Below are 10,946 nucleotides of genomic sequence, written 5' to 3'. Positions count from 1 at the left end.
CGCGTTCCATTTTTCACAAAGCAAAAGAAATTGTTGTTTAGGAAAATAATTGTGTATGCTGACTGAATGTTATCGAGAAATGTCGAAATTAATCACAAACTACCTGTTTCGTTAGTAATGACTACTAGAACTGTTTGCATTGCCATCTAACATTTGCGGGTGGAAACTAAGTTAAGGTCCTAATATTATATTTGATACTAATTATATATACCAAATATCGCATTGAAATGCTCAACCAAAAAAATGCATTAGTTAACAAGACATTTTTCTGTGTGCCAGCCAGTAAAGAATCTCAAGGTACAGCGTTTATGCAGACTATTGTGCTTCTTTGACGCTACAGACCGTAACTTTTCGCCGTTTCCTCCGTACGGAGACTCGAAGAAGGATTTGCTGAGAGCGTTTTAGCGGCGGATTCCAAATTTCGACTCGGGCAGTCGCTCAATCGTACACGACGCGACCACATGTCGGACATGAATGCAGAACGGCCGAAAATGCGCGAAGATCCATCAACGTCTTGCGTTATTATCGCCGAGTTCCCGGCGTAATCTGCTTTCTTAGAGGGGAGGGTAAAAAGAAAAGACGCGAAAATCCGGGTCACCGCCTTTGCAATTTTGTCGCGGCTTTATACCGTGTAAATGCTGATAAATATAATCTATCTCGCGGAAATAAAAGTGTTGCAGCTCGTCGCTGCAGCTCGTAAAATATTATTACGTGCATCTTACGTTCCCTATTATTGCCGTACATGTCCCGCGAGAGGACGAGGCGCACGGTGCCCCTTGAAACTGTAATCACCCCGGGGCCCCCCCGGTAGCTGAAATATTTCGCAGCAGCTGCACCGCCGGCGATACGGGACCGGGCGACTTTCCCGATACTTTCATACTTTCGCGTCGGATGGCTACACGTGTACATTCAACTGCAATTTTACAGGCTCTCCGTTCGGCACTTTATATTGCTTAGCGGTTGTTATTTGCGGCCACACGTCCGTTTCCCGGTCGCGCGAGAGACTGCGATAGATAGAGGGAGGGAGATAGAGAGAAAGAGAAAGTATTAAGTTGAAGTTACTCCGAGGCGACGAGTCGAGTCGGTAGTTTTTCGTGCTTATTATTGTGCCGTGAAACGCTATAAGTTATGAAAGTGGAAAAAGGAACTTCACGGTGTCCAGGCGATTGTAACACTGAAAAAAAGATTTGACGAAACCAAAATTTGCTTAAAATGGAACGAACCAAATGTTTGATAATTACAACCAAAACATTTAATTGCTGCTATCTTACTTTGTTTAATGACTAATTAAATATATTACTGAGAAAGTGGGGCAAAATAGCGGCAATTAAATTTTATGATAATTATCATAATTACCATTTGGTTGGTCCTATTTTAACCAAATTTTGGTTTGGTTCAATTCTTCTTTCAGTGTAGGATACAGAGTCGTAAATAATCTCGTAGAAGTAATATCGCGGAACAATAACTATTGCGATGCAAAGTGGGAAAGAGTGCGTTTCGGGGATAAGTTATTGTATACAGTCGCGAAACGGCTTAGACACAATAAACTTCAGAGCGTGGTCGATGGTCCGATGAGAGAAGTTATTTTTGAATAATTCTTTCTCTCGTTGGACCATTAGCTACGCTCCAAAGTTCATTGTGACTACCACCGTTTTGCGAGCTACTGTACAAGCAGTGGCTTAGAAATAATCCCACCGGAAAATCACGTCGTGAAACTGAGAATGCCCCCGCATTTGTTCCTCCTCTTTTTGTTTTCCTTCGCTCATTTTCGCTTTATGTGATAAGTTTCGGGGGTACTGTCGATGTTTACAGTGGAGTCGCAGAAGGACTATCACGCACGCAGGAAACACCATCACCCGCGCACGACAACGACGACGACGACGACGACGACGACGGCGACAACGGCCGTCGCGCCGACGACGAGGTCACCGGCGAGCACGACAGCGACCACGGCGGTCGAACAAGTGGAAGATAATCAAATACCGGAAGTGACGAGGTGGCCGACCACCGAACCCACGGAAACTTGGGAAATCACGACCACCACTATAAGCACCACTCCGAGCACCACCACGACCACCACGACGCCGCCGCGTGAGTCCGAACGTGTTTAATGATTATTAATACCTCGCGTGACGATTATCGATTCGATGTTCTCACACTGCTCAACTTGTGCCGTGCGTTTCAACGTCGTGCGCCAAAAGAACAATGCTATAAAAGTGTCAAAATTATAAGGAAAGTGTTTACAACCAGACTATCTTTTTGGGCTCGAATATGAAATTTGAAATAGTCAAAATCCCGGGGAACTTTATGAAAATGCAGTTTTTCTTTTACAGAAAAATCTCATTTTTTATCAAATACTTTTTTAATGAACGACTTAATGAATGATATATTTCCCTTATAGATAAATATGAATAAATGTAGCCCTTTTGCAGCATCGTTCTGTTACTTGTCGCTATTATAGAATGACAGAATAAATGATAAGTGATAATTAGCGATCGATATGAGTACAGCAAAATCGAATTATTTCCATTCAGATCGATATTATTTTCACATCCGTGTCACAGAATATTTGGAAGACTTTGCCCACAAACTACCTTGTATTGCTATTATCTTTTTTTATTTTTATATAATTGTGTTATGACTTAGTTTGACAGTATAAACATAAAAAATAAATTTTGTATTAAATTTCAGAATTCTACACACGATAAAAATTCGTTTTTTGTAGATGTGTCTAGTCAAAAAACGACGCGAATATTACCTAAGAATACACTGCAAATCCGAGTGTGTTATTTTTAAACGCATAAGCGTGTAATTGGCTAAAATTCTTCTCACACATCTTTTGCGATTTTAAATCACACGTTTAACACATTTATGACGTATAAATTAAAATTTTACACGTTTGAGCATGTTAAATGACGCGACTTGAGATGGTAAGAAACATGTAAAAAGAGATTCAGCTCGGATTTGTAGTGTAGATCGACGAAGTGTCTAACGTTGTAAATTAAAGTCAGTAATACTTCCTGTTCAAGTTTACAATATCCCGTGTTAATCGTTGCCTGTTGTTGGGATTTCGAAATGTTTTCCTAATGTTAAGGCTCTAGTTCGCTAATTATTACTTCACTTATGTCTTCGCGTAGCTTAACCTAGCCAAAGTACATACAAGTCTCCCTTTCGCGACTAAGAATTCCGCGTGTCGGAAGCTTATGGATAGGAGAATTTTTAATCTCTTTCGTCGGCGGCATCGAGAAGCAAATTAGGTAGATCGCCTCCGGGAGATACGGTGGAGAGAAAGAGGGATAAAGGGAAACAATCTGGCGGAAAAGGCAGCCTCTCACGTCACTCTCTTTGCAGGCTTCTGCGTGGTTCAAAAGCCGAGGCAGAGTCACCAATACATAAGAGAGGGCAAGGCCAAAAGGGTGAGTCGCTCGCAATCTTCCAAGTCTCTCTCGCGATCGTCGTCGCGACGCAAAACGCCCGCCGCCGCGCCGCTCTCGAGAGCCGACAGAGCTCGCGAGACAGAAAGGAAGGGCGAGGGTTTTGTGGGCGTCGTGTGAGAGGGTGAGCGCGACGGTGCCGGCGGAAAACGGATATTTGCTGCACACTAGCGGATTTTACCATAAAGGGGCGGATCGATCGCGATTTCTTCTCAGATGTGTTGGCGTCGCGAAGCTGTCTCTTTCTCTCTGTTAACCCTTCCCGACGTCGTCTGCGGGAGGTCTCTTCAGCCTCACAAGCAAGCTGAGAGACGTTTACCCCGATGAGAATAATGATATCGTAATATATGTATGCTCACTACGGTTAATTTCCTGAATATCGGCAATATTCAAGTAAATTAAACTAAAAGATAAATATTGCGTTTCGATGGACTTATCGACGAGAAGAAATTGCATGTAGCTTACTGTGTGAAGCACATAATGCGCACAATCTTTCCATTTACAGATGAATGTAGTTGTACATCACTTAACCAAGCGCTATAATTAGTATAATTAGGATACATAAAATTTATTAATATTTCCATTAATATCAAATTTAAATGCATTTTGATAGAATAGTTGAAATATTCATTGTGTTTCAATTTTGGTATTTTAGCTCAATTTAACATTATCTGGTTGAAAGGAGAAAAGTAGTAACGATAAATAGTATTAAATTTGAGTTTTACGAACAAACTAATTACAGTGCTTGGTCAAACGACGCATAACTTCATCCAATTCCGCAATATTCGATTGGACAGTAAAATATTACACGTGAACCCAAAATACTACAATCATTATGATCCTAAATATATACATTCCTTGCTTCAAAATCCAGAATTTATAACAATTTATAAATATTTAAATACGATGAATTTTTTAATATCTCGCATTTTACATACAATGTCGCTATTTTCGCGTGATACGAAAACATCAATATTAAGATTAACTGTTTCCTAACTGGATAACAGACATACACGGATCATTTTCTATCGTTTCCGTCCGGAAATAATTTCAACTAAACGTGGCGGTCTTTTACGTTTACGGCGGGTGTATTTTGAGATGTACAGTGATACCGAACGTATTAATTGCAACGTGTTACCCTTGCACAGCTCTATCGCGAGGACGAGCCCGAGTGCTCAGAGCTCTGCCAATGCGAGGAGCCCCTAACGCTCATTTGTCACACCATCTGTGTCGACTTGTCGCCGTGCAAGACGGACTTTGCCTTCTACAACCACGAGGCGCCGGCCTATCAAGCGCATCGGGGTCCTTGCCTTTGCTACAGCGGCGGCTTTATATGCATGCGGCCTGCACCCGGTAAGCAGAATTACTCTTCTCATCATTGTTATTCTTTGTTATGTTATATCACAATATAACATAACAAAGAATTTATCTGTACTTTTAAATAAAAAATTCTACACGGAGAAAAATAATTTGCTGGCTCAGCAAATTTTCTGCTGGTCTAGCAAAATCTTTTCGTTATTATATGGACAGCAAAAAGATTTGCTAAGAGTACTAATCACTATTTGCTGGATATAATTTGCTGAATCAAATTATTTTGCTATAAGAACAATGATGGATTTATATAAGTTTTGCTCCGATAACAAATAAATTTGCTAAGAATACATTATTTTGCATCAATAGCAAATTAACGTGATTCTTAGGACAAATATACTCAACAAATTTTCTCTATCTTGGCAACGAAATTATTTCTGCTATGATAACGAATAATTTGTAAAATTTGTAAAATTAGTTACGTCTAAATTTTTTTTATGTCACTACGAATATGTAATAGTAACGACGATTTTGCTAAAACCTAGTGAGAAATGACTTACCGATCGATGTCTTTTCGACGTCTATCGGTAAGTCATTTCTCACTGGAAAGAGCAAAATTATTTTTCTCCGTGTTTCTCCGAATCCTGAAAAACCGCATGTATACTTTCGAGTCATTGTTATACTTGGATTTATTTCCTAATGTGTAACGAGTTAGAACTCATTTGTTATATCACACACAAACGTTTTAATCAATATATGAATTCGTCAACAAAATTATCCCATAAGTAAATTCATGTCAAAATTTTGCACAATTTCAAATATCGCATAATATCGCGAAAAAATATCGTCTTTAAAATTGTTTTTACTTATACAAGAATAAAGTCTGTACTTTAAGGTGCATTTGCCAGATTTTGAATTTATCCTCTCCCATTCCCGTCTTCCTTTCAAAAGTATTACATCTCTAAAAAATTGCATAATTTGACACACTCTATAGGGTAGAATGAATTTTCTTCGCAAATTTTACTATAATTAACATAAAGTATAAATTTCTCCCTGCAATTAAAAAAAAACATGTTTGTACGATTTTTTTCGCGACGTTATGGCATATCAAAGTTATCTATGCATTTTTGTTAAGTCGTTCAATTTGACGTACGTTAAGTCGTTCAATTTAACTCCGCAAAAAAAAATCGTACAAACCTGTTCTCTTTCTTAAATTGTAAGGAAAAGTCTATATTTCACGATAATCATGAAATTTGCAAAAAAATATAATTTCATCCTGTACAGTGTGTCAAATTGTGCAATTTTTTTAATATAAGATGAATCTTTGAAAGAAGATAGATTAATTGTTCAATAAATAACAAAGTACAAATGTAAATTAATAAGATTACTAATACAAAATAGTTATTAATAAAAAAGACGTTTAATTTGCTAATTCTACTCCCTCTGGTAGGAAGAAGTGTCTTGAACATTTTATTCAAAATTAAAATAGTGACTTGCCCTACTTATTTAAATGACTCATTAATCATTAGTCGACTTCGTTTTGTTTAAGATATGCGTTCGATAAATAATTTTCTCTTTCTCTCTCTCTCTCTCTCTCTCTCTCTCTCTCTCTGTTTGCCTGTCTCTTTCCTTTTAAATTGCGTGGAATAAAATGAAATAACTCGCGGATGGCGATTCGTTCTCGCCTCACAATACACCGGAATTCGCTCTGATTTGCGTAGATACATACAGTATACCGCACGGAGTCTTCATGTTCCTGGGCTACAGCGAGAAGGACGAGATCTTATTGAAGCAGCACAACAACCTGACCGTGCTGGACGCGGTGTCGTCTCTCGACAATTTCATGAAACAGGAAGTCGATAATCAGGTGAGGCGCGCCGACGCTACGCCACACGCCGTTACTCCTATTAACCGTTAATACTGGCTGAATAACACCTCCGAAATGCTCGTCCCCGAGTAACCACACGGGATACGTACGTGTCAGACGCCGTCAGGTCGCCGGAGAAGTCTGTCCGAATTCAGAATTCGGGACTATTTCTGAAAACCGTTCTCACACCGATTCACTCACCCGCTCGCTCGCGCACCCGTCGACCCAGAAAAGGGACTAAAATCACGATTATTCCAGGATTTATTACATCCCGCCGTTACTCGCGCGCGGCGTTCATCCATTCGTTCGTTCGTTCGGTCGTTCGTTCGTTACGGAACGACGGACGGCAGCGAGGAAGCGTCCCGGGAAATTCCCAGAATGCAATTAATGCGCAGCGTCTCGGCGATCGGTGAGCGCGAAGTCCCGATAATGAGAAACGTCAATGAGAGAAACGTAATGGCTCGTCAAACCGCGCCCCCGATTAAAAACTAAATCGGCTCGCGCGGAATTTAATAACGCCAGCTGATGCAGCGATGAGTGACGCGCCGCCGACGAACACACACACACACACACACACACACATTCTCTCTGTGTCCATCTATGTATCTACGCGTGTCAAACCTCGTCTTCTACCATTTGCAGACAGTATGCACGCTCTTTCTATACAATGCAACCCGAGAAAACGTGATTGCAGTGGTGCGACTCGGGACCGACAATCCACCTTTAAATAGCAGCCAGGCGCAGAGTTTGCAGCACCTGCTGCGCGTCAAGGTAAGCGAATCTCGGATGGACCTTTTCGTAAGCGCACCGGGGAAATTGAAGGCCCCGATGCGGGGGCTAGATAAGTCCGACGAATGCGCGCTTTCACGGGCAACCGTGGCAACGGAATTCGCGTACGATCTCGAAGGAAATAACGCGCTCTCTATTGCTTCATCTTGATTATTCCGCTCGGATCTCTCAAGGATCGCGCAAGCGACGTGAGAGATTTATCCTTCATTTCAAAAGGCACGTCAAACTTGACTGAATAGCTACTAGAATAGACTGCGCACTCTTACGGGACGGCTAATAAGATCGAAGGACAGAGATTAGTAATGCTCTCTCTGTCACATAGTATTCAGAGGGAACGATGTGAGAAAAACAAAAGTGAAACATAGTAAAAGAAAGAGAAAATACATTGGTGATGTGATCGCTAATGTCCATAGAAGTTAGGGTCGCTAATATGAAGATAAAGATCATCAGTGATATTAGAAGACTATGCATTCTTCGGATCTTTTTTTATTGGATCAGCTCGCAAGTCTCTCAAAATGAACTTGCTTCACTCTCGAATTTCAATAGTACATACACTAAGAGAAAAAATATCGAAGAAATAGCAAATATTTATTCGGCGAATACTAAAAACATATTTACCTATACTAATATAAAGTATTTTTCACAAATAAAAAAATATACATTTTCTTGAAACTTTAAAAAAATCTTTACTTTTGATGAAAGCAATGGTTTATTCTACTTGAGTAAAAGAATTTAGATTTAAGTAAATATGTTATCACAACCAAATAAATATTTACTATTTTTCTAATATTTTTTTTCTCAAGTTAGTTTTGATTAACCTTCCAATCTCATTCGGCTCTTTCCTGATCCGAATCTTTAAACAATTCTAAACACGCCACTTTTATCGTACTTTTTTTTTATATTACATAGTAAATACATTATACATTATAAAATGCGTCAAAATGATAAAAGTCATAAGATCTCGTGTGAACAATACTTTAGTATCACGAGAACTTTTGCGCTCGGATCGAAAAAGACCTAAACACGATTAGAAGGTTAAGCCGCGGAGAGGAGGTTCACAAGTCTCGTAACGACCCTGGCTTGAAGAAAAGCTGATCGCGTGAACGACGGCGATTCGATGCACGCGCGCGCGTGCGTGCGTGCGTGCGTGCGTGCGTGCGTGCGTGCATGCGGCCGACAGGAAGCCGGTGCGGGTGAGGGCGATAACGGGGGTCCTCGCGAAAGTTTTAATTTCCCCGGCGAGAATCTCGGCGTCGCTCGGCCGGCGCTATCGCGATTAATCTGCTCGTTCCTTGCCGAATTTAACCCTACGCCGCGATAGATCTCGACCAGGCGCGCGGATCGCCGATCGATCCTGCGCGCAGGTTATTGCACGCGAGAATGCGGCCTCACGCGTGTCCCGGACACATAATGCGCTCGCTTAAAATGCACACGCCGGGTGATTAAAACTCCGTGATTCATGGCAGAGTTACATACACGGTGTCGCGATCTAAGTATATCCGATATGTCATGGTGAGGTCGCATTTATCACGCGTTAAAACACAAGGTTAGATTTTAATAGCAGAAGCCGAGAATGTTGCCGAGAGAGATCGGAAATGTATTTTGATTAGACGTCGATAAAAATTGAACGAATTGTTCTGCATAGAAAAGCTTCTGCTTAGAAGAAAATTTCGTAAGGGTAAGAAATCTTAGATAAGATAGGGAAGAGCGGATTACTTTTTAGAATCGGACTACTTTTTAGAATTTCGAAGTCATAATTTTTCGAACAACTAATTGCTGTGGTTGACGGTACATATGATAGAGATAACTTCCCAAACAACATGTCTAAAATCGGGACATAAGACGTGTTAAAGGTAATCTTTAAGACGCCTTAAAGACATTTATACGTAAATCGTCTAAAAGACATCTTAAAGATGATCTCTAAGACTTATGTTCCGATTTTAGACATTATGTTGTCTGGGTTTTTTCTATGCTTTTATTGCCACAACGATACTGTAAGCCGCATATTTTGTTCTGTAATAACCAATATACCAACATACTGCAACGTGACTATCTTGCCCGAATCAAGTTGGCTAGCAACTCAGGGTAAGAAGATCACATATAAAACGTGTATCCTGATTAATAGTACCAGCGAGTCTCCGCGAAAGGTTCTCATGATATTATCGACTTTAGTCAGAATCAGGGTATATAAAACCATATATATGATATATAAGAAATTGGGTATTCGTAGTCGCGTTATGATTAGTCTTGCTTAGACAATCAGACCAGTATAGTGGCCTGTACGATCCACTGGACGCTGCAAATGCTTTAAAGCACCATATGGACTAATATGGCTTTTTTTTAGGCACTTTAAAAAGATTTATAAAAGTCACTTTTAAACAGTTTCTTAAAATAGTGACTTAGGAATTAATAAAATAAACTTTTAAATATATATTTTAATATATATTTTAATATATATTTAACCTTTAGACTGCCGGGAAAACCACTTTTGTGGCTTTAAAAGTTAATAAGCCATCTCATATTTATCTTTCCCGATATTTTAATATGCATACATTTCGAATATCTTTGTCATATGACGAATTTAATATTTTTACAACTATTTCGCTAACTTCCTTTGCTACCGATGAAATAACAGACAGACCGATTCGTAAGTAAATCACGACGATAATTATATCTGTGCCCGGCATAATTATCAGAAAACTATAATGAATTCATCTTCCCTCGCGAGCGTATTTCGCGTATATTCAGCGCGGGGAGGATTTTTATAATCGCGCATTCCCCCGACGTCGAAAAATTCGCACGGAAAAAGGATGGATCGCCCGGACGGAACAACACGCCAATTTGAATCCAGAATACCTCCATCAAGTTGCAAATGGACCGGCGCTTGATCACAGATTGGAAATCGCCCCGGGAACCCGTATGACTGTGCGAAATGCGTGCCGCGAGCAGAAAACGGCGCGCATTTAGTGACATACAGAGTGTCGAAGAGATACGTCAAAATCGATCGATGTGAAATAACATTGCCGAAAAATTGCAGGCCACTCCGAGCTGAGAGACGCGCAGAAAACACCAGCGAGATTTTTTCAGAACCATCTCACGCTTACGGCGGACGTACATTGAATTTGCGGAAAAGCGCAAATAGCGCCGATTCCAAAGATTAATTTTTACGCATCATCGTTTCGCGTTAACTCGCGAAATCAACGATTCCTGGCGCGTTCGCGAAAGTATTTTCTCTTATAAAAGGTATTATTTAAGCTCTCTCCCCTCGCTAAATTTTCTTCAAAGAGAAAAGAGCATTTTTCTAAAAAAAAAGAGCGAGTTTTTTTTTTTTAAAGAGAGCTTAAACGCATGCATTTAAGGGGATGCTGGAGGCGATGGCGAACTCGAAAAACGTCGATAACGTAGAGATGGTCACTAACACAATTACGCTATCCTTTTCCTATTTCTTGTATATACAGCACTTACGTAAATATGTTTTACCATTATCTAACCTAACCACGCATGAATCTTTCTGCAAACTCTTCCGATATTCTTAAGTTTCTGAA

General features: G+C 40.1%; 1 protein-coding gene across 3 annotated transcripts in view; it reads left to right on the top strand.

Moving 5' to 3' along the window:
• Window positions 1-10,946, top strand: part of LOC116841223 — a 515,039-nt gene that overhangs the window by 455,754 nt on the left and 48,339 nt on the right. For all 3 annotated transcript variants that reach the window (XM_032808907.1, XM_032808910.1, XM_032808909.1), the window contains 5 exons: window positions 1,813-2,091; window positions 3,352-3,416; window positions 4,583-4,787; window positions 6,467-6,612; window positions 7,255-7,383. In XM_032808907.1, coding sequence (XP_032664798.1) covers window positions 1,813-2,091; window positions 3,352-3,416; window positions 4,583-4,787; window positions 6,467-6,612; window positions 7,255-7,383 — 824 coding nt within the window. The remainder of the gene's footprint in view (window positions 1-1,812; window positions 2,092-3,351; window positions 3,417-4,582; window positions 4,788-6,466; window positions 6,613-7,254; window positions 7,384-10,946) is intronic.

Source organism: Odontomachus brunneus, unplaced genomic scaffold (assembly GCF_010583005.1).
Source record: "Odontomachus brunneus isolate Ranch 3 - 2012 unplaced genomic scaffold, Obru_v1 Obru_scaffold_014, whole genome shotgun sequence".
Lineage (NCBI taxonomy): Eukaryota > Metazoa > Arthropoda > Insecta > Hymenoptera > Formicidae > Odontomachus > Odontomachus brunneus.
Note: the sequence above shows the minus strand (reverse complement) of the source record. Positions and strands in the feature narration are given on the sequence as shown.